This window comes from Lineus longissimus, chromosome 16 (assembly GCF_910592395.1).
Source record: "Lineus longissimus chromosome 16, tnLinLong1.2, whole genome shotgun sequence".
NCBI lineage: Eukaryota > Metazoa > Nemertea > Pilidiophora > Heteronemertea > Lineidae > Lineus > Lineus longissimus.
In genome coordinates this window covers 4,871,603-4,894,311 of record NC_088323.1, presented here as the reverse complement: position 1 = coordinate 4,894,311, position 22,709 = coordinate 4,871,603, and the positions used below count along the sequence as shown (strand labels likewise).

At 41.9% G+C, this 22,709-nt stretch overlaps 1 protein-coding gene across 13 annotated transcripts in view; it reads left to right on the top strand.

Annotated features, from left to right (window-relative positions):
* LOC135500891 (A-kinase anchor protein 9-like) overlaps window positions 1-22,709 on the top strand; it is a 92,136-nt gene that overhangs the window by 827 nt on the left and 68,600 nt on the right. For 12 of the 13 annotated variants that reach the window (XM_064792595.1, XM_064792593.1, XM_064792597.1 and 9 more), the window contains exons 2-6: window positions 2,328-2,489; window positions 2,595-2,636; window positions 3,071-3,229; window positions 3,582-3,656; window positions 4,232-4,399. In XM_064792595.1, coding sequence (XP_064648665.1) covers window positions 2,328-2,489; window positions 2,595-2,636; window positions 3,071-3,229; window positions 3,582-3,656; window positions 4,232-4,399 — 606 coding nt within the window. Of the gene's footprint in view, window positions 1-2,327; window positions 2,490-2,594; window positions 2,637-3,070; window positions 3,230-3,581; window positions 3,657-4,231; window positions 4,400-7,851; window positions 22,582-22,709 lie in introns of all 13 variants that reach the window. The other variant, XM_064792587.1, reaches the window with a different exon arrangement.

The following is a 22,709-nucleotide window of genomic DNA, read 5'->3' as shown; positions in this document are numbered from 1 at the left end:
TAACATCTGTGGTTGTTCCCCATGTTTCAGTGTTTCCAAACAATAGGCAGCTAGAGAGACCATGACTTTTCAATAGGAGGGATACACAGAAAAACTCGTCAATCTATTTTTGAGCGTTCCCAAACAATGAGGGGAAACACTCAAAAACAGAAACACTCAAAAACATTACACCGGGGTAAGGGGCCGTTCATAATCATCAATGTGAATAAAGGACACTTAGTGCGAAAGAAAATGTTGTCCCCTACGTTATTCATTAGACTATAATCCCACCTTTGGTGACAAAGAAAATGTCGTCCCTTGTGGAGACTAAGTCATATCATATTCGTCAAAAAGTGTCATACTGAGATCTGTTCACATTATCAAAGGCATGGCCGCATTAATTACCACTGCTGATCACTATGACAGAACGCTAATTTACATATATTTACCAATTACCAATTATCAATTATCATTAATTGGTGAATAAACTAAGTTCCATGACAATATTGTGCGACTGTAAGTGTAAATATCATAAACATTGTATTGTGTAATCATATATATCAAGGAAATGTAAATACTATTGGGATGTTATTATAAATAAAATAATTATAAACGTATAATAAAATCTTAGTTATTAGATGTATCTCTTTATTCATTAAGTAAATCCGGATGCAAGATTACAACCAAATGTACTTGATCAATCATTAATTTTCAAAAGCATTGCTCTCAGGTTGGATGTCCATCAGCAAGCTGTGTTAGGGGATAACCTGAAATATAAAACAGTATTTATAATGAGAAGATAACATAAAACCGAATGCCTGAGCATGGAGGTATCTTTATAATACCTCCATGGCCTGCAGTTATCTTAATAATACCTCCATGGCCTGAGGTATGGCCTGAGGTACAAAATATAAATCAACCACTCGACAGTCAACTTTGGCCGGTATTAAATTAATTTACTTTCAGCATCCCATAGACAGTCACATGACAGTAATGTGACTGTTGGTGTAGCAAAAAATTAGGTGAAAAATAAAGCTACCAATGGCAATGCAAAGCTGAACATGTAAAAGTATCATCATCTCTAAAATGCGCAATCGGCAAAAAGCGCACGCTCACCCTTGCGCGATCTCGAGATTGCCGCGCAATTAAACGATCCTAAGAATGCGCAGCGCAATCTTAAGATGGCGCTAATCGGTAATTAGCGCGGAACACTTGTACTTCATAAATTTCCCTCGGCCTCGTCCTCACCTCGACCTTGTTTCGTTCTGGAATTTTTTCGTGAGATCAGTCCAGTGTCCTGCGGCATGCAGTCGAATGGCCTGATTCCACTGAGATATTGGGGGTCAGCCTCTCGGTTGAAAATGGTGTCATTCCCTGAAAACTGTGGTTTGACGTCGTTTTCAACATAATTACATAGGCTGACCCCATTACTTACATAATAGGGCATAATACCTCATGCTCAGACGTGCAAACTTATTGGGGAATTGCCTCTAACCAGAGTAGCGCATGTGTGTAGGCTGTGCCTTTGAAATCTGTAAAATTTTAGTTTTACAATGATTTATTGACTGAATATTGATAAGTTCTCAATGACATTGATGGTGGCAAACATTTGTGCTAAGGCCTATGATAATCACTTGTCAGAAACACTATACCATAACTATATGAACTAGAAAAGCCGATGCACAATGCCAACTGGGGTTCGACTATTTGAGTGTAAATAAACAACTAATCTCATTTTCGATCATTCAGGCCTAAAGTCGTGCATGAATGGTCATCCTTTGATGTGGTAAATCACTATTATCTATTTACGATTAAAGGTGAAATGGCAGGAAAATCGAGCCAAATGCATTTCTGCCACTGAAAGTCCGATTCACTTCATATGACACTGTCATGTACATTGTATGGACTCTGTGATGCGGTTGACTGTGTCCTGATTTGGATGTGTGCACTCATTGCTATAATATCAATCATGTATGAAATTCTTTACTTGATTCAATGATGTGCCGCTGATAGTGATAGCTTGGCATCATGCCTGTGTGAAGGCCTAGACTTGAACAAAATGAAATTTATACAAAGAAAAATCTTTTTTTTAAAATATTGGTTATGGCCTGGAACAGTTGTTTGTGTCTGACACACTGTCACAAACAGCTGTTAGGAATAACACAGACGATAACATCAAAGCTGTAGTCGGCCACCCATTGGTTAAAGTCAATGAGATTTTAAATTTTAAATATCATGATGTTGTAAAAATAGGGTGATTTAAAATTTTTCCCCAATGATTTGTTTTTGCAAAATGTTGAATCATGAATAAAAAATGTCAATGAGAGCGGTACCTCTCTTTTTTGCAGTTGGCCCAATTCCAGAAGAGGAAAGCACGAAAAAAACGAAGAAAATCTGATACACCGACCGCGGAGGATGGTTGTAATAGAGTAGACTCTACGACACTAAGTGGTACCGACTCTGCTGATCAGTCTGTTTCCAGCGATGTGCTGTCATTCTCATATGAAGAGGTGAGTTGAACTATCATTTGATTCTATTGAATGAATCATGTGCTGTAAGCTGTATTAAGATTCATTTTGTGGAATCATCGTTAACTGTCTTTTTCTGTTCTGCAGAGTGATCAAGGATCTGTTGGGATCAGTGACTTATCAGGTGATGTAAGTTGAAAACGTTTTTTATTGGTACTTGGTCTAAGCAAGTGGTGGATGTTTGGCAAAGGCAGCCCCTACACACTTGCCAGGTGGTTATAAGCTAACAACCTGTCCCACTGCTATATGCGTCGTGTTATAACACTTTACAGATACAGGCATAGAAAAGTTAAAAGGAAAAAAATCTTGCATTGCTGATGTCCTCGACTAGGCCACGAATAAAAGAACTAAAAGGGCTCACATTTCAGGGCTATATTGGCCTTGGGTACTTGGAAATGTGCCAGAAGATTTGATAGGGCAAAAATATCTATTTTTAGGAGAGCAACTGCCATGGCAGTGGTTAAATTCGAATCCTGCGAGTCATCAGCTAGGATAGAGCGACACCAGTTGGGCAGAAACCTAATGGATTAAGTAGATATCAAATGTGTGATTTTTCACTTCAGGATACGAGTAACGTTGACATCAGCTTTGAGGCGAAGGTAGAGTTAAAACATGCAGCGGATGAGATCACACAACTGGAAGAGCAGTTGTTTGGCAAACAGGCTGCCATTGATGACCTGAGCCAAGAGAATGAGAAGCTGCGAGGGCAATTGAGTAGTCAGGTACAGTTATGTGTGAAATATCAAGACGCGCTGAAATCATTTGGTGAATGTGTCTCTTAACTTGATTTTCAAATCCTACCCAAAACTGGAATCACGTAGCTGTAACTCTAATGCCTGGTGCCTGGCAAGCAGGCTGCCTGTACCCTACATTTATGTAGGAAGCAGCTACCCGACCGACCGCTTCAGAAAGGGGTCTCAACAGGGCTTGAACCTTCGACCTGCTATTTATAAGGTGGACATCCTGACCACTGGGCCATTGGGATCAGTTTGTTTCAAATCTATACCTGCTATTGCTGCTATGCATTATCATTTCTTACAATTAAATAAGAAAACTGCCTCTCTTTTTCTCTAGTCCTTGAATGGGAGCTCCACCCCATCAGGAGACTCTGCATTGGTGCCTGATGTTGAAGAAGACCTCCAGAGAAAGGTATTCATTGGACTGGATGACCATTAATCATCCCTATTGACTTCCTTGGACTACTTGTACTTATTCTCCATAGATTTGCATGATTTTGCCAAACATGTTTTGACACCTTCAGCGCCGAAGCACGTAGATCTGCGTGACCCAAATCCCCTCCCCTTTGAGCTGGTTATCAGAGTCTCATGGCCTTCATAAAAAGAACTACGCCATCGCCATCTTCAGGGCAAGGTTGGAACTGAAAACTTCATGAAAGAACTACGCCATCGCCATCTTCAGGGCAAGGTAGGAACTGACGGTCTTTTCAGTTCCAACCTTGCCCTGAAGATGGCGATGGCGTAGTTCTTTCATGAAGTCCATGAGACTCTGATAACCAGCTCAAAGGGAAGGGGGGATTTGGGCCACGTAAAGCTACGTGGTTCGGCGCTGAAGGTGTTAAGTTTCTGAAATCAAAATCAAACGATTGATGGTTATGAAAAATCAGATTTATATGTAGTGTGTGGCTTATTTGATGATTCTTTCAATAGGTTTTAAGTTGTGAAAAGGTAATGAAAAAGATTGACCCATCGTTTCTTCTGTTTAAGGTCAAAGAATACGAACTGGCACTAGCCCAACGTGATGACGTGCTAAAACAGCTCTCTGACAGTCTCCAAACAGAGAAGCAGGGCAGGAATTCTGTAGAGGAAGCATACTCCGTGCAGACGGAGCAACTCACTCAGCAGATTCATCAACTTCAGGGTCAGATGCAACAGGTAGGATGAACTTTGGTTTTTAGTCTGGCCAGATTGGTTTATAATTATTTCATTTCTCCAATGCAGAGAATTTGTGATTTTGCCTTTCAAAAGCTTTTCAGAAAGTATGGATAACTTTCTGATTAGGTACCCTTAGTCCACTGTGCACATTGCCATGTGTTGGCCACTTTGTCATTGCATGTAAAAAAACAACTTTGATGATTTATTTTTGAGTGTGATTGAATATTTGTAGATTTTTAGCTTCCTTTTGTTGATTTTATAATGTAGACAACCCCTTACTTTCCAATCGAGTTCTATTTTGATGTCGGATTTTGAAGATAGGTTTCCTGTTATGAAATGAGAGTATGCAAGTTGTGAATGAGATATCAAATATCATCAACTAACAACATATCTATTCAAGATGTTAAGATGAAATTACCACTGGTAGTTAACCCTCAATTTTGAAAATGACCAGTGACCCCTCAAAACAAGTTTGAGTAATAGTTAGGGCAATTAGGAATGCCCATTCAGTGAACTCAGCACGACAGCAGTCACATGATTTGGCCTTGGCCTGGTCACTTGTGCATAGCAGGAAACTTTTCTTTGACTAACACTGCACACAGATTACTAACACAAACTAACCACCTCCTTGTTGATATTACTAACTCACTGACATGCTTAACTGTGGCAGTGCTTACAGCAGTTCAGATCGTTGATGTTGTGGCGTTTGTCAATGTTGTTTGGATTGCCAGAAAACAATTTTTATATGTCAATTTTCAGACCTCAGTGTTAGTTGTAGACTTTTCAGCGCTTTGTGTAATGTGTTTGATGTTTGGCTCTAAAACAAGCCCGTGTTTGTCACATAAAAAGAAAACTACATCATGTTGCAGGGTGTGGGTTTGCAGGGTTGGCTCTCTGCGTCTCCTAGGCCTGGGCAGAAGCATTACAGAAATATTCGCATTATATGCTGCCTTGTGTCATGTTTGGAGGAATTCATGTGTTCGAGGCAGGCCACTCCGAAGGATGGTTTAAATCGGCACATTGAGAATCGAGGCTAGATCAAGTTATGTTCCTGTTATGATGGGCAGTTAGATTACTCATGTCATAACCACAAACCAGGCTGTGGTGCATATACATGTCATATCAGGACTTCAGTCTGGGGCTACGTGCTTTTCCTTCATCATACCTTTGACTAGGACCCTATGAGAGCATAAGAGAGGTTTATTTGACTTATCTAGAACTGCAGGTGTCCCAACTTTAAGATCTTCACAGACCTTCCTTTGCATGATTTCTTTCAAATCTTTGTTCAAGCAATGTTCAGAGTCCAATAAAATTAAAATGTAGAATATGTTTTTGACCGAGTCCTGCATGCGTAGATATCCATAATTTACCATAGTTCACTGTAGATTATTTCCCTTAACCAAATATTTTTCCAGTGAGGTTTGAACGATATCTGATTTAATAATTTGCTGGGGGGCTTTTGAAAAATATTTGATATTGTGGTCCTTGAATGAAAGTTCCAGTTCAATAATTGGGACGTCGTTTAGATCTCCATTTTGATCAGATGAAATCATTTTGATTTCGTAGCACCAACGGATGTGGATTTTTACGACCGGTCTTGGAGACGCAGACCTCTAGAGGTGAATAGTCAAGTTATTATTATTCGATCATTCTAGTTTCTCTTTAATCTGAAAGAATAAGATACCAACATGTTGTGAAAAGGCTTGTCCTGAAGTTTGTGTATTGCGTTGGTATTCAGTTAAGATTTATAGGTTTAGGGTCTGCTCTGATAATGACTATGGAAGTCTTTGATTTGTTGCTTCTAAGACAAATATCGTAAACTTCAATTGTCATTTCCAATTCCATTCTGAAAAGTCGTCGTTTAATTTACATAGAAAAGGATACTACATTACAACAAGTATGTTTTAGAATAATACGCAATAGAGGTTTGCGCTTGATTTGTTTTGCATGTCTGTGAGATCGAAAGTTCATAAGTGATAGCTTGTCATCTTAATTGTTAATCAAAGTAAATTGCGGAACTTTTCTAGACTGACTGCGATACTGCTGACTGCACTGCCACAGTGAACACATCGTCATTCTCTCCATTCCTTATAAACTTCTTCCAGTCACTATTGCTCATTGAACTTGTCATCATTTCAAGGCTCTTTCTGAGTTTCATCACATCTTTTACCTTCGTTACTCTGGCACCTTAATCAAAAAAAGAAAGTTCTTCTACAGCACTTCATACTGTACAGTTATACTGCCTCAAAGCAATTTACATTCATTCCCCAGCCTAATCCCAAAATCTGTCTGTAGAAACGAAGGAGCGGACATACTGCGTTACATTTGGCCATTTCAGGCCAGTTGAAGGTACCAAGTGGCCACCTTGGCCTTCCCTTCACAAGTTAAATGCTCTTCCATGTGCCACCATCACTTCCCTGCTGTACATAGAGATACCAAATAAAGTCACTTATGACAGGGTGGTTGCGGTCTTGAGGTCTCTAGCTCTTTTGAGGTATGCCCATGGCTAGACGCATTCAGAATGTGTTTAGTATGATCAGAATTGTAGTTTGTTTGTCCTCTAATACAAAGGGATAGAGGAAAGAGATAGCTACCCGTGAGAATATTCAAAACTTGTGTCTGGTGCTCCAATGCCAATTTTGTCATCTGTATCATATCTCACCATCAGTTTAGTCATCCCAGCCATGCGGCCCTGCCTTGCGGCTTGGCTGATAAAGCATAGTTCAGGGCTGAACCTTGGTGTATGTTGCTGGTAGCATGACCGCTAATATTTAGTTGCAAGCTGGTGTTTGTCTCCTGTACTACTTTCGTTTTTGCAGAAAGACTTCATGATTCTTTTTCCTTTCCTTGTAGTAAGAACTTGGTTGCATTTACAGTGCTATCCCTCTTTATTTTCTCAGAGTTGTTTTGTGTGTGGCAGTGTGGATCCTTTCACTTTGTTCCATGTCTTTCCAAAATTAGTTGAAATCATTTCGTATTAGACCAGCTTTTGGTACCAATCAGGAAGGAAAAAGTCACTTCAATTGAAAAATTTGTCAAATCCCTTTAGAACTCCACCTATTTCTCTAACTTAGACATAACTCATTCCTACATGCCCTATTGTAACACATTAAACTCCTACTCCCAGGTGCACACCTCTATTGCGTAATAATGATATGAAATAACAACCTATTTACCACAGAAATCTCACATAAAACTAATAATTTAAGAAAAAAACTGGTTGTACCATCTTCCTTAGACCAGCCCCTAACAGGCTGTATCCTATGACCACTGACAGTATTGACCATAATAGTATATACTTGTTCTGGCAGTGAAATTATCAAACTACTTACTCTATTTCTTGGCAAATCATGTCAATTCCTCTGAGTTCTTTGGAGAAATGAAATAGTTTTTGATGTAAATCTTCTGAAATGTTATTTCGTATTTCACTGAACTCAAGCGTTTCTTTTTAGGCTGGTGAGACTCTCCAAGAACAGACTGCAAAGCAAGGGCAGACTGCCAAGACATTATTGGGTGCAAAAACACAGATTGTCAGTCTACAAGAAGCTCTACATGAGAAAGACGCAACTTTGAAACTTCTGACGTCGAAATTCACTGACAAAATCGAAGAGTTGATGAATACACAGGAAGAAAATGAACGGTTGAAGAAAAGTGAGGCGGAGGCAAAGGACGAAGTGGAAGTGTTGAAGAAAAGTGAAGCCCAGGCAAAGGCTACAGCCAGTAAATTGCAAAATGAACGGCAGGCTTTCGAGGAGAGTACTGAAGAGTTGGTGAATATGCAAATTGAGTTTGAACTTCTGAAGAAAAGTGAAGCAGAGGTTAGAGCAGCTGCCGAGACGTTACAAAGTGAAGTGCAGAGTTTGAAATACAGTAATCTAGAATTGATGAATGCACGAGAGCAGTTACAGAAAAGTGCTGCAGAGGCTTATGCTACTGCCGAAAAATTACAAGCTGAGTTAGAAACGTTACAACGGAGTAATCAGGATTTGTTAAACGCACATGAACAGGTGAAACAAAGCGAAACGCTGGCTAGAGCCTCTGTTGAGACATTGCAATCAGAGTTGAAATGTTTGGAACGGACACATGAAATGTTGACGCTGTCTTCCAATGAACAGATTGCTCAAATTGACCAGTTAAGAGCTGAATTAGATTCGGTTTCTCGGAAAGAAATTGTGATACCAATTGGGGTTGATAAAACTTTGGAAAAGGGGGAAAGTTTGATTGGAAATGTTCGCTCAGAGAAAGTGCTGTCAGATATGAAATTCGACTCTGGTTCTATTGATGTTGATGAAGAAAAAGTTGTGCCCATATGGATTCAATCGGAAGAATCTGCTGTTGAGCAGGATATTCTGTTCTCAGGTGCAGAGGGAATGTCGTCTGCTCCGCAATATGTTATATCTGCCTCACAGGAGGTGACGTCTGCCACACAGGGTGTGACGTCTGCTTTACAGGGAGTGGTGTCTGCTTCGCATTTAAAATTGTCTTCCACTTCCAGTGGTCCTGATTTGTTCAATTTGGAAAACCTGATGAACTCTGTAGAAACGAAATCTCTTTCGCCTCTTGTCCATGAAGAAGAGGTGATTCCCGTAGAAATTCAATCTGAAGAGGCATCAGTTGACCAACGTGCCCTTCTTGGTGTTGATGCTACGACTCCTGTGGTTGCAATGCAGGATGACGTTTCCTTAAACATCAAATTGGATGTATCTTCACCTTCAGTTTTGGAAGAAGCAATTATTCCGTTAGAAATGCAGCAGGAAGAGTCATCGGCTGACAAAGATATATTATTTGGTGGGGAGGAGATTACTCCTCCGTCATCAGAACATGGGGTCATGTCTTCCAATAAAGAATCTTGCCCGAGTTTAGATCATGATGACCAGGGAGATATAATCCCAGTAGCAGTGCAGTATAATGAGGTGTCTCCAAACCAAAGTGTTCAGTTGGGTGTGAACAGCAATCTGCCTGTAAAAACTTTATCTGACTATTTTTCACCTGTTCCGAAGAATTTAGTTACAGCTCCGGATACAGTCCCAGTGGAGATGTCTGGTGACCAAAGTAGTCATCAAGTGGAGGCTGGAAAAGAGCCTGAAATTGACTTGGATACATATTCGCCTTCATCTAATCATGCAGCAGAGGAGAATCTTGGAGTACTAGACGAAATTGACAGTCCACCAAAAGACGCCCTTCAGCCATCACTTGTTCATGCCTTGGAAAATGCTGAAATAGCCTACCAAGATGAAATAAGAACTTTGAAAGAACAGTTGGACATTAGTAGAAATGAAAAAGAAACAGAGATAAAGAGGCTTGAAACAGAGTGTAAATCCTTGAGGGCAAAGTTTGGTGTAACTGCTGAGAAATTTCAACAGGCGACTGGGCCTGATAAGCAGATTGGTCAAACGTCTGCTGAGGAGATATCACCCAGGGTGACTGGTGCTACAGATAAAGCTGCTGTGGTTGGAGAGTCGAAGGCTGAATTGGTTCAAAAGATCGCAGCTCTTGAGGAAGAGTGTCAGTCATTGAAGAACCAGTTAGATTCCGCTGCTGAGGGTTCTGGTCTCTTGTCAGATCAGAGCCGTATTGGTGCTAGTGATGAGGCAGCGGAAATCATGGAAGCGAATGCCGAGTTGATGAAAATAAACGAGATGGTTGAAAACCGGTGTTTACAATTTGAGGATGATATCGTAGCCTTGCAGGAGGAGTGTAAAGAATTGAAAAATCTGAATTCAGTCCTTGAAAGTAAACAAAAGGAATTTGAAACTCAATGCAGGGACTTGGGGGTAAAGTATGAGAAAGCTGCTAAATCAGTGTCAGATTCAGATTTCATTTTTAGTGATTTTGAAGAGAGGCTTGGTGTGTTAGGAGAGAGGTGTAAACAGTTAGAAAATGAGAAATCCGACATGGAGGATAGCTACAATGACTCGAATGAAAAGTGCAATACTCTTGAGACGCAGCGTCTGCATCTTGAGGGGGCTTTGAGTGAGATGGAGTGTCGGTCCAGGGAGTCTCAAAACCAGTGTCTTGAACTTCAAGAGAAATGTCTCAAACTTGAAAGTGATAGAAATGACTTAGATAAACTTTTGAAAGACAGTTGTTCAACCAAGGAATTGACAGATGAAAATGTTCATCAATTGAAAGCTCGGCTGAATGAAGCTGAGAACCGGTTAAAGGATTTCAAAACAAAGCATTTAGACTTGGAAAATAGGAACAAAGAATGTGAAACTGAATGTAAAAAATTGTCTGACTGTTGGAAAGACTCTGATACAATGCGTAGAGAGTTACAAACTCAACTAGACGAACGTGAGGGAAAGATTCAGGATTTGAAAGTGAGGGGTTTGGCATTAGAGAAACAAAACCATGAACTGGAGCATACGTGTTCAGATCTCAAAGATGAACTTTCTCAGTTGTCTTCTAAAGTATCCGAAGAACAGGAAAAGGTCAGAAAACTTGCATATGATTTGGGGATTTCGGAGGAAAGATGTAATGCAGTAATTAGTGAAAAGGATAGGGAGTCTGAGTTGTTGAGAGCTGATCTTGCTCAAAATAACGCCATGGTGATAGAGAAGGAGATAGAAGTTGTAAAACTTGCGCATGATTTACAGGTTGCAAGGGAGAATATGAATGGCATAGTCAGTGAGAAGGACCGGCAATTGGAGTCCTTAAAAGTCGAAATATCTCAGTTGTCTGATAAAATTTCTGAAAGGGATCACTTGGTTGAAAAAACTGCTCAAGATCTAGAGGCCGCGGAGAGCAAACATCTTGAGGTGCTGAAAGCAAGAGATATTGAGGTGGGGACACTGAAGGGCGATATTGCAAGTATGTCTTTAGACTTGTCTCAAAAGGTTCAGCAGACTGAACAGCTGAATGGACACTTGAATGACAAAGAAAGTAGATGCAATGTGCTCCAGGCTGAATTGGAACAGCTCCAAAGACAGCTGGAGTCGTTGTCTCAAGAACACGAATGGGAGGTCAGCGAGAAAAATCAGGAGATTGAACATCTTAGAGAAGAAGTTGGGAAACGGTGGGATGCCTCACGAGAAAAACAAAGTGCCATTGAAAAGAGGGAGGTCCAGGTCAAGAGTTTGACTGATGAAATTGCTCACTACAAAGGGCAGTTGGAGAGACTCTTTCAGGGTCAACAGGCAGAGATGGAAAATCAGAAGGAATTTGACAAGTTACTGGAGGAATTGGGAACATTGAAGCAGCAGGTGCATGATAAAGAATGTCAAATATCTGAAGATGCCGAGGTGATTTTGCGACTGGAAAAGGATGTTGAAAATGAAAGAATGAAGTTTGAGCAGAAGGTGAAAGAGGTAAAGCAGTTAGAAATGCTGGCCACCAAGACTGAGGCAGAAATAGAAAGATTTTCAAAGGAGGCAGTTGTAATGGAGCAGGCATTGCTTGAGAGGGAGAGAATTATGACAGAAAGTAGGCAAAAAGTGGACAGCTTGTCCAACACGGTTACCGCAGTGGAGGCACAGTTACAAGACAGAGAGCAGAAGATTTCAGAGGATGCAATCGCCATTGAGAATTTTGGGAGGAGTGCTGAAATGGAGACTGTGGAGATTGAGATACTCCAAGCGAAGGAGTTGAACTCTCACAAGGAGGTTGAAAGGTTGGCTAATGAGGTTCAAACTCTGCAACAACTTGTCATGGAGAAAGAAAAGAAAATCTCTGAAGCAACTGCTGTGATTGAAAAGTTGGGGAAGGATGTTGACTCTGAGAGGAAACAGATCCTGCAAAAGTCCAATGAAGTTCAGAAACTGTGGGATGAAGTCCGAGCTGCTCAATTTGCAATACAAAACAAGGATTTAGCCATCGGTGGCCATCTGCAGACCATTGATATTTTGCTAAAGGAAAAGGAACAGATGTCACAAGTTTTGAACCAGGAACATTATCAAAAAAAGCAGCTCTCAGAAGCTGTTGCGCAGGAGCAAAACAAGAATCAGCATCTTTCCAATCTGCTTGGTCAAGAGCAGAGTCAAACCCAAGGTCACCTTTTAGAGATTCGGTCCCTTCAGGATCATTTGGATCAAAGTTTAGAAGAGATCACTCGCGCGCAACAGGAGATTCAGCATTACCGGCTACAGATTGAGAGATTGTTAATGGAGAACGACACTGATAAGCTTCTTAGCACGGAGGTCGAAAAGCTTTCTGTGGATGTGCAGGATTACAAGGAGAAGTTGGGTGAGCTCAGAACAGGGAAGGATGCCGTTCTCCAGGAATTGGAGATTGTGAAAGTTGAGAGGGACAACTTCAAGCAAAAGCTGGACCAGGTCTTAGCTGAAAAAGAGGGGTTGAGTAATGAGCTTGGGAGTGATGTTCGAAGCCTAAAGAAGGAGGTTGATCATTACCAGCATGACAGTAGTGACCTCTTGGAACAGATGTCCAGACTGAATGAGGGCCATGCACATGAAATCACCATGTTGAATGAGCAGATACTTGGAAGGAATGATGATATTGGCAAGATGAGGACTGCTTTGGAAGGATGGAGCAAAGCATACCATGCTATGCAGTATAATGCAGAACAGCTGACCATTGCCCTACAACAGAGAGATTCCCATATCAATCAACAGGGTAATCTAATACTCGAACAGAGTGCTGATATCCAGGCAAAGGCTTCCCAAGTTGAAACATCCGGTCAACAAGTTCAGAACTTAGAAGAAGAAAAAGATGGGCTGGATCGCCAAATCAAGGACATGAGCACCAAAAACGTATACTTGAGCAACGAAGTTGAGAAACTTCAAACAAACATTGAAAATCTCTATGTGCAGCTGGATCGGTTTGGCAAGGAGGCTAGTTCCCCTCGATTTCAGATACAAGCTAACATGTATGATGAGAGGATCCAGGACTTGATTGATCAGGTTGTACACAAGAATCTGTGCGTTGACGCAGCTGAACTCGAAAAGAGCAAGCTTACTGATGAGCTCAAAGCTGAGAGGTTGAAAGTCGCGGCGAATCAAGAAATGGTGTCTGCACTCCTAAAGAGTACTGCTGAGCAGAAAGCACAGATCAAACAGCTACAGGCTCAAGTTCAAGAGCTCAAGGCAGAGAAAGAAGAAGTGAATTGTTCTCGACTTCGTTCTGAATCGATTGAGGCAGCTTTGAGGGCTGAGTTGGAGAAGCCGCATGTTGAAGTGGAAGAGGTCTCTGATGATAGTTTGATATCAAATTTGCAAGCTGAAGTCAGTAATCTGAAACTTGACAAGCAGACGGCCAATGCAACTTTGCAGGCACTTGAAGTTGAAAGAAACCATCTCCGTACAGAAGTTCAGAGATTGGGTGCTGCATTGGAAAAACGAAAGTCCGAAGAGGAATTGGATGTTGTGGAAAGGATTCATGCCCAACAATCAGCAACACTCCTGGATGGTTGTTCTGCCTCCAGTGTGGAGCTGATTGTCGAGAACATCATTGTTCCCTGTGAAGTTGCTCCAGCGCAGTCAGGGCGTTCATTCATACCTTCTGAAGACATCGATCCAAAGCAGTCCATCACTTGCACTGGTGATATAACTGATGGTGCTAATGAAGAAGTGATCCCGCCAGCAAAGCTTGCTCATATTGGAGCTGCTGCTCACGAGTTAGTGGCCATTATGGTTGATGAAACCATTCCTGATACTGATGCTATACCAAATGTGCCATTCAATGAGCATGTCTCAGAAGATGATATCATTCCGTCTGAAGTTCCCCTGGTTGCATCTGCCATTGAAGATTCACTAGCCGTATTAAATCAGCTGTCCTATTCCGAATCTGATGCCATAGTCATGACACCCTCCAGATCTGATCCTGAACTGATCGTTGAAGAAGCTGTAAGTTCCCCCCTTATCAATCCTGAAGATATAGAACACTCTACACCTAGGCCAAGAGTTCCAGATCATTTGTCAGATTACCCGAACTACAGGATGTTGATTGAGAACCTCAGTTCTGAAGTAGAGAAACAGAAAAAAGAAAAGGACAATTTGGAGAGTATCCTTGTGAAGGAGCGCTCGGTACGAGTGGCTGAGATGGTCACATCGAATGCAAAGATTCAGCTTCTTGTGAATGACAATGAAGCATACCAAGTGAACATGGCTATGTTGAGGGATGTCAGTAGGACAGCTCAGAGAGAGAAGTATGAACTGGAGAGGAGAATCAAAGGCCTGGAGTTTGAGAAGAAAAATGCTGTTGCTCTTCTCAAGGACCAAGGCTTGGAGGAGGAGATGGAGTACCGCGTCTTGGCTGAAAGTATTGGGTCTGAGTTGCAACGACTTCGTGAAGAGAAGGAGCATATCCTAGGATCAACTCAAGCTACTTCTGCCTCAGATCAAGTTGATTCTGCTGCTGAAGGATTTGGCCAGGAAGCAGGATCAGATACCCATGAATCAACTATCTCAAAGTTAAAGCAGATGCTTCGCGAGATGAAGAAAGAGCACTCAGATTTGAAATCACAGCTCACTGGTTTAGAATATGATAAGTGGAATTCAGAATCAATACTCACTGCAGATATTAGAAAGGAGAAAGCAGAGAAGGATAGGTTTAGGATGTTGGCAAAAAGCTTGAGTTCTGAGTTGGAAAAGAGGAAGCATGAGAGAAGCGATTTGTCAGAGTTGTCACTTCAGGAACACGCTGGTGCCATTGTTATGGAAGCTGTTAACCGTGCTCAAGTAACTGTATTAGGAGATGATTTGAGCATTCACAGAGCCAATCTGTGCCAATTAAAGTCTGTTGTTGACCAATGTAAATCTGACAATGCCGCTCTTGAATCAAAGATCATTGTCCTAGAATCTGCTTTGGAGAATGCAGAATCTAAGGAAAAGGTGCTTCAGGATCTCAACCAGACTCTTCGTACAGAATGTGACCATCTTAAGCTGCACTTAGATCAACTTAGTGAAAAAAGTCAGGACTATGTGGCTGATTTAGTCACAAAACAGACTATTTCCTATGCAGAGTTACAGCTGGCGAACACTGATCTTGACGCTTACAAACTAAACTTGGCAAAACTAAAGGACTTGCTCAGCCAATCTGAAGCTCAGAGAAGTCAACTGCAGAGAGTTGTTAATGAGGAAATTCGCAAACAAGATGGAATGACAATTGAACATCGGACTAGGATGTCCTTGATTGCATCAGAGTCGCAGGCAGAATTAGCAAAACTTAGAATGGTGTTAGAGAATCTGAGCTCTGAGCATGAGCAGTTGAAACAGAAATATCAAAATACGGAAAGTTCTGCCCAGAGAATGGTTGCCGAGTTGATTGCTGAGGCTGTGGTAGCTGTGTCGCAGCTGCAGTTAGAATTGGCTGATGTTGATGCTTATAAATTGAACCTAGCGAAGCTGAAGCAATTGCTATCAGATGCGGAAAAAGAAAGGAAAGTCATGGAGAACTCGATCACTGAGCAGATGCATAAGTATGAAGGCCGAGAATCGGAATCGCAGAACCAAATAGAAGGAATAAGAAGTGAATGTGAACAGGTGAAAGAAGAACTTGAGCAGCAGAAGGAAAAGTCCATAGAGTATCAGACAGACATGCTCTTAGTTGCTGCTGAATCGGGAGGAGAAGTTGCAAAATTGAGAATGTTGCTTGAGAATCTAAGCTCTGAACATGAGAAGTTGAAACAGCAGGCAGAACATACAGAGAGTTCTGCCCAGAAAATGGTTGCAGAGTTGATTGCTGAAGCTGTTGTGGCTGTGTCAAAGTTACAGTTAGAATTGGCTGATGTTGATGCATACAAACTGAACCTAGCGAAGCTGAAGCAGTTGCTTTCAGACTCAGAAGGGGAAAAGAAAGTCTTGGAAACTTCCTTGGAGGATCAGATGCAGAAGTATGAAAGCCTTGAAACAGAATCGCAGAACCAAATTGAGAGATTGTGTTCGGAGTGTGGATATTTGACAGAACAAGTGGACCGACAGAATGCAAAGGCGGTGGAACAACAGACATGCATGGCCTTAAATGTAGCTGAATCAGGGAGAGAAGTTGAAAAGTTGCGAATGTTGCTCGAGAATCTAAGCTCTGCACATGAGGAGTTGAAACAGCAGGCAGAACATACAGAAAGTTCTGCCCAGAAAATGGTTGCAGAGTTGATTGCTGAAGCGGTTGTGGCTGTGTCAAAGTTACAGTTAGAATTGGCTGATGTTGATGCATACAAACTGAACCTAGCAAAGCTGAAGCAGTTACTTTCAGACTCAGAAGGGGAGAAGAAAGTCTTGGAAACATCCTTGGAGGATCAGATGCAGAAGTATGAAAGCCTTGAAACAGAATCGCAGAACCAAATCGAGAGACTGTGTTCGGAGTGTGGATATTTGACAGAACAAGTGGACCGACAGAATGAAAAGGCGGTGGAACAACAGACATGCATGGCCTTAAATGTAGCTGAATCAGGAAGAGAAGTTGAAAAGTTGCGAATGTTGCTTGAGAATCTAAGCTCTGAACATGAGAAGTTGAAACAGCAGGCAGAACATACAGAAAGTTCTGCCCAGAAAATAGTTGCAGAGTTGATTGCTGAAGCTGTTGTGGCTGTGTCGCAGTTACAGTTAGAATTGGCTGATGTGGACGCTTATAAACTAAACTTGGCAAAGCTGAAACAGTTGCTGTCTAAGGCGGAGAGGGAGCGGAAGACCATGGAGATTACATTAGAGGAGCAAATGCAGAAGTTCGAGGGAACTGCTGTTGAAAATCTGAAAACTACAGATCAGGGAGATTCTCCTCAACAATCGAATGAGTCACTGCAAGAGGGATTGGCTACTAGCAAAGAGAGCAAAAAGACCTCAACTGAGAATCAATCAGTTCAAGTGGAAACAGACGATGTGCTTACAAAGTTGAAAGATTCTCAGGCTAAGGTTGCGTTGTTGATGGAGGAGAACTTTGTTCTGCAGGAGGATATCAACAACCTTCACCAAGAGGAGAAAGAAAAGTTGGAAGGTTTACAAAGTGAGATTGCATCCCTTCAAGACATGTACGCTAAGTTACAGAGTGATTCTAATGGCAAAGATACAAAGATAACTGAGTTGGAAGCAAAGCTTAGGGATTTTGCTGAGCAGATCTCTGAGTTGTTTAAGCAGGTAGATGGTTATGTTGCTGATGCAGACATCCTGAATGCACAGGTCAGCAACATTAAGTCAGAAAAAGAGGCTGCCGAGAAGGCATACAAGGATGAAATAAACAAACAGCGGCAGGAACTAAATCTTCAAAAGGAGAAAATGCAAGAAATTCTTGCCAAGCATGATGATGTCATTGAATTTTTTGAACAAGAGAAGAAAAAGCTTAAAATACAACTTGGCAAAGCTGCGAAAGAAAAAGAACGCCGAAAGGTGGAATTATCTGAGGCATGTGCTGCACGGGACGAATACGCAACAACTTTCGATACCTTGGGTCAACAAGTGTCCAGGTTTCAAGGGGAAGTGGAGAGGCTAGAAGTTGAGAATGAAAGCCTCAAGAACCAACTCAAAAAGTCCAAAGAAGCGAGTGCTGATGCCATCGAAGATTTTGAACTAAAGAACCAATTGCTTGAAAGTAACTGCAATGAGTATTTGCTGAGTTCTAACGACTTACAACAGGAGGCTGTCACTCAAAGGCTTGCCCTGGAGAAACAGGATGAGTTGGTTGAGGAGCTGACTGAACAGTTAAATGGGTTGAGTGGTGAAAATGCCCGCCTTCAGGAAGATGTAAAAAATCTTGGTGAAGATTTGTCTGCGAAGGAGAGGGACTTTGTTACTCTTCGGGAGGAGCTAGCTGCACAGAAACGTGAGCTTGAGATCCGGGAAGTGCGCAATGAGGAGTTGATGAGTCAGTTGACGGCCGGAAAAATTGACCGGGCAAGGTCTACGAATGACCTTCAGGGTATGAGAGATAATCTGTCAGATAAGGAAGAGTGCTTGACTAACCTACTAGAGGAGAATGAAGCTATCAAAACACAACTCAGAACGTATCAGGATCAGGAGACTGAAACAGATGTTCAAGCTTCAGCGGATGAGCTTGAAAAGAAATTAGACGAATCAACCAAGGAGTTAGTCAAATTGGCTGAAGAAAAAGAAGAATTGGCTTTGGAGGTTGCTACGATAACAGTGAGCAAGGATGAGTATGTAACTTCTCTTAATACTCTGACTGAGCAGACCCATGGGTTTAGGAATGAAGTGGAAAGATTAGAAATTGATAACAGAAATCTCAGGAGTGTCCTTGCAAATTCCAAGGAGGACAATGTTCAGAAAATCGAAGATCTGATAAATAAGAACAGTGAACTTTCAGCCCAGGTCAGCAGTTTAGAAGGAACCATTGAGAAGCTTGAACAGAACTGTAACGAATACTTGCAGAGCTGTAATGACTTGCAGGAAGAGAATATCAATCAGAAACTTGAGAATGAGAAAGAAAGGGAATTGAGCAATGAAATGAGAGGGCTGTTGGACAATTTGCATGATGTTCAGTCCCTGAACCAGACTCTTGCTACGGACTTGCAACGGGTGAAGGAGGACTTGTCTGCCAAAGAAGACGATTTGGTTTGTCAGCAAGAGCATGTCAAAGAACTTACACAACAGTTGCAGGAATTGACTGGAGTTAAGGCGGAGAACCAGACTCTTGCTGCTGACTTGCAACAGTTAAAAGAAGATTTGACAGTTAAGGAACGAGACTTGGTTTCATTGCATGATCAGTTTGACAAGCTTGCTGGTAGTATGCAAGCTAAAGCTGAACTGAGTGAGGAGGTTCTTGGTGTGCAACACCAGTTGAATGAATCGCAACATGAGACTCGAGCTGTTCAGGCAGAATTAAAGGCCGTTCAGGAACGGCTTGCAGAGTTTGAAGCTGACAAAGAGGCATTGTTACGTTATGTCGATGATTATGATGACAGGATTGCAGAGTCGCAACATTTTAAAGAGGAGAAGGAGAAGTTGACATCGCAGGTGAATGACTTGCTGGAGATCTGCGACAAGTACAAACAGGAGGATGATGACCATGCAGCAGACAAGCAAAACAAAGGGCATGAAGTGGAAAGATTGGAGGCAGACATTGCCAGTCTGAAAGCAGATGTTCTAACTCTTGAAGAGGAGAAGAAACGTTTCGAAGAAAAATGTACTGATTTAGAACGATGGCATCAGGTTGAACAAGTGAAGAAGCTGGGGGCCAGTGATCTTCAGGAAGCTTATGAAGACCTGGTCAACAAGTTGGTCGCTGTTGAAAAGGAGAATAAAGAGTTGGAAGAAATAGCTCACAATTTGAAAGACTTGTGTGCTGGTTTTAAAGATGAGAATCTTGGATTGAGGCAAAGTCTTGAGGAAAGTGGAGCAAGTATTTCAAGACTTGAAGCTACTGTTCGTGATTTTGAAAAGGAGTTTGATCATGCACACAAGGAGTTTGTGGTAGAGATGGAGAAAATGAAGGAAAAAATGAAAGTGGAAGTGGAGAGCATGCAAAAGGGTTACGACCAGGCTTTGGAAAATGTCAGACGCACAATGGATGCTGACAAGGAAGCACTGTTAAAAATTCATGAAAATGAGATTGAGACACTTGGCAAAGATCATGCTGAAGAGTTGGAGAAGATGAGAAAAGAAGTTGAAGAAAACAAGAAGGGCAGAAAAAGCTACGAGGCAAGTGTTAAGGACCTTCAAGATCAAAAGAGCAAGATCATTGAAGATTTGATCACATCTAGGGAAGAACTGAACACCCTGAAATCAGCCTATGAAAAAGATTTGTGCAATGCTGCAGAAAAGTATGAGCAAGCACAACTTGAGAACAGAGCACAGCAGGACAACTATGCTGACTTGGCAACTGTGATAGAGAGCATGAGGGAAAAACATGAAGAGGACTGTAAGGCTTTGAAGAAAGACCTTGAAGGTAAAGCTGAGTCTGAGAAATCCCACCTACGAGACCAACTCAGGAAATACGAAATTGAAGTCTCAAATCTCCATTCCGGTTTAGGGTCTGAACTCCTGCCTGATGACATGTATATCCTGAGAACTGAGCATGAACGCTTTGTTGCAGATCAGAAGGCCAATTATGATGCAATTGTGTTTGGCTATGATGCTGCCCTGACGAATGTCAATGAAAACCATGCAGAGGAGTTGGCAAGATTGAAGATGGAGAATGACCAATTGAGGGCTGCACTCAAGCTGGCTTGGGCTGAAGGCAGCATCCGAGCCGATGATAAATCCAAACAAGCAGTTCCTCCATATGTTCTATTTGAGCCAGAACAAGAAATTGCAATGGAGACCATTGAGGAGCAAATGTTGACTGGAGGACTGCTGGAGAATATTTGTCCTGAATCCGTGGAGTTGAAGATCAGTCCTGAAGTGGTGGGCTCTGTATTCACTGTACCGGATTCGGTGTCCATGGGAGGACTCGCATCAGCTAATGCCGAGGCAGAGGGTTTCATTTCATCAGAACTAATTGAACCTGAAATGTCAGAGGATGTTGCTTCCGAAGTACAGTTCTTTGTGGCAGCATCAAATGAGGGTCCACTTCTGGATGGTGGTGAAGCACCAGCTAGTATCAGTGATCAGTTGCCAGAAGTAGCTGAGAGGAGTGTCTCTACTGATTCTGAACAAGTTTCAGTGGTAGCATCCTTGGAAGGGCAAGACAGGTTTAACCCAGAAGCTCTTGAGAGCTTGATGTCTGAATTGGTCGCCTTGGAGTTAGAGAAAAATTGCCCAAAGTCCCCTGAAAGCAGTCTCGAGGAACAAGTCATGGCTGAGCAGGTGTATGCTGTTTCTAGTGCTTCACCATACCATGCCTTATTAGATGAATCCACTGCTGACAACAGAGAGGAGCAGGGTACAGATGCTCTTGAAGGCCAAAGTGCATTTGCAGCAGGTGGCATTTCAGAACAAAACATTGGAAGTACAACTGTACCGTATCAGGGTCCTGTTACGCAAGGAAGCCTAGTAGAAGCAGACAAGGAATCCTCAGGTACTGAAACAACTGATGGAGAACATTCCGTGGATGTTCTTTCTATGGATGCTCTTCCCCTTCAAGAGAAATTGTCAGAGCTGAAGAAGAAGTTAGAAGAGTCAGACAGGTGTATCACGGAGCTTGAGGAAAAGTTGAAGGCCAAGGATGGAGAGACTGCAACTAAGATTGAAGAACTTGAAAAACTTGCTACTGCCCTTGGGGTTGATTTGCGAGAAATGCAGGCTGAGTGTGAGCAACTGATAGAAGAGAGGGACACCGTGAAAGTCAAATGTGAGCAGAATGTTAAGAATTTACAAAACGAGCATGATACAGAAATTCAGAGGTTGAAAGATTTGGTGTACGAGCATGACGTCAAAGAGAAGCAGTTGGAGGCTTCGAATGCCAAACATATGGAGGAGTTAGAAGGGCTGAGGTTTGAGCTCATGCAAGAGAATGAGGAGATTGAAGCTATGAAGGGGAACAGCTTGGAGGAGCTGCTCAACCAGGAGAGGCAGCTGAGGGACCAGTACCAAGAAGAATTGGAAGAAGTTCGCTTGGAGTTGAACATCCAGAGTGAGGAACAAAAACAAGTTGTTGAAGAACTCAATGAGGAAATTGTGTTCCTCAAAGCCGAAAATGAAAAACTGCAGATGGACATTTCTGTGAGGCGGGAGAAGATCCGAGAGCTTGAATGTATGCTTGGTAATGCTGCTGCTGATGAAACAGGGGATTTCATCCCGTGGGAGGGTGATATGCAGGCTGGGGAAGAGTTAGCTCGAATTCCTTCACCAAATGCAGAATTTGAGGGAAAATCTATTTTGCAAGGAGTGTTTGAGATGGAGGGAGTCCCAGACAGCCCTGCGTCACCATTCCCAGGTGATGAAATTTGGTGCCAGAAAAGTTTGCAAGATGAGCCAGAGGAGATCCATTTGATGGTCGAAGATGTTCCTCCTGCAGATGACCTGAAAAACCAAATCAAAGGACTTGAAGCAAAACATGAGTTTGAAATGAAGCAACTCACTGAACACTTAAAGGATATGGCCGCAATTGAAAAGCAGCGTCTGCGGGCCGAGATCGAGTTGGAGTTACGCGATGAAAAGCGCCAGTACAAGACTAACCTCGACCTTGAGCTTAAGACGCAGCTGAAGGCAATTAGGCAAGAACAGGAGATGAAGTTTATCGAAGAGTTGCAGAAGTCCCGGTCAGAAATGATGAGGAAGCACGATGACAAGATTGAAGCCATTCGGAAGAAATTCACTGAGCAGACGTTGCATCAAGAGTCAGTGGAGTCAACAGATGAATTGGAAGAAGTGGTACAGAGGCTGCAGGTTGAAAACCAGGTACGTTTTGAAAAATATTCAAATATTCAATTGTGGCACTACACAATTTCAAATCTTCAGTATTTTCATATTGTTCAAAATGACTTAATTCAAATTAATTTTCAACTTGAATTCAGATGGAATTTGAA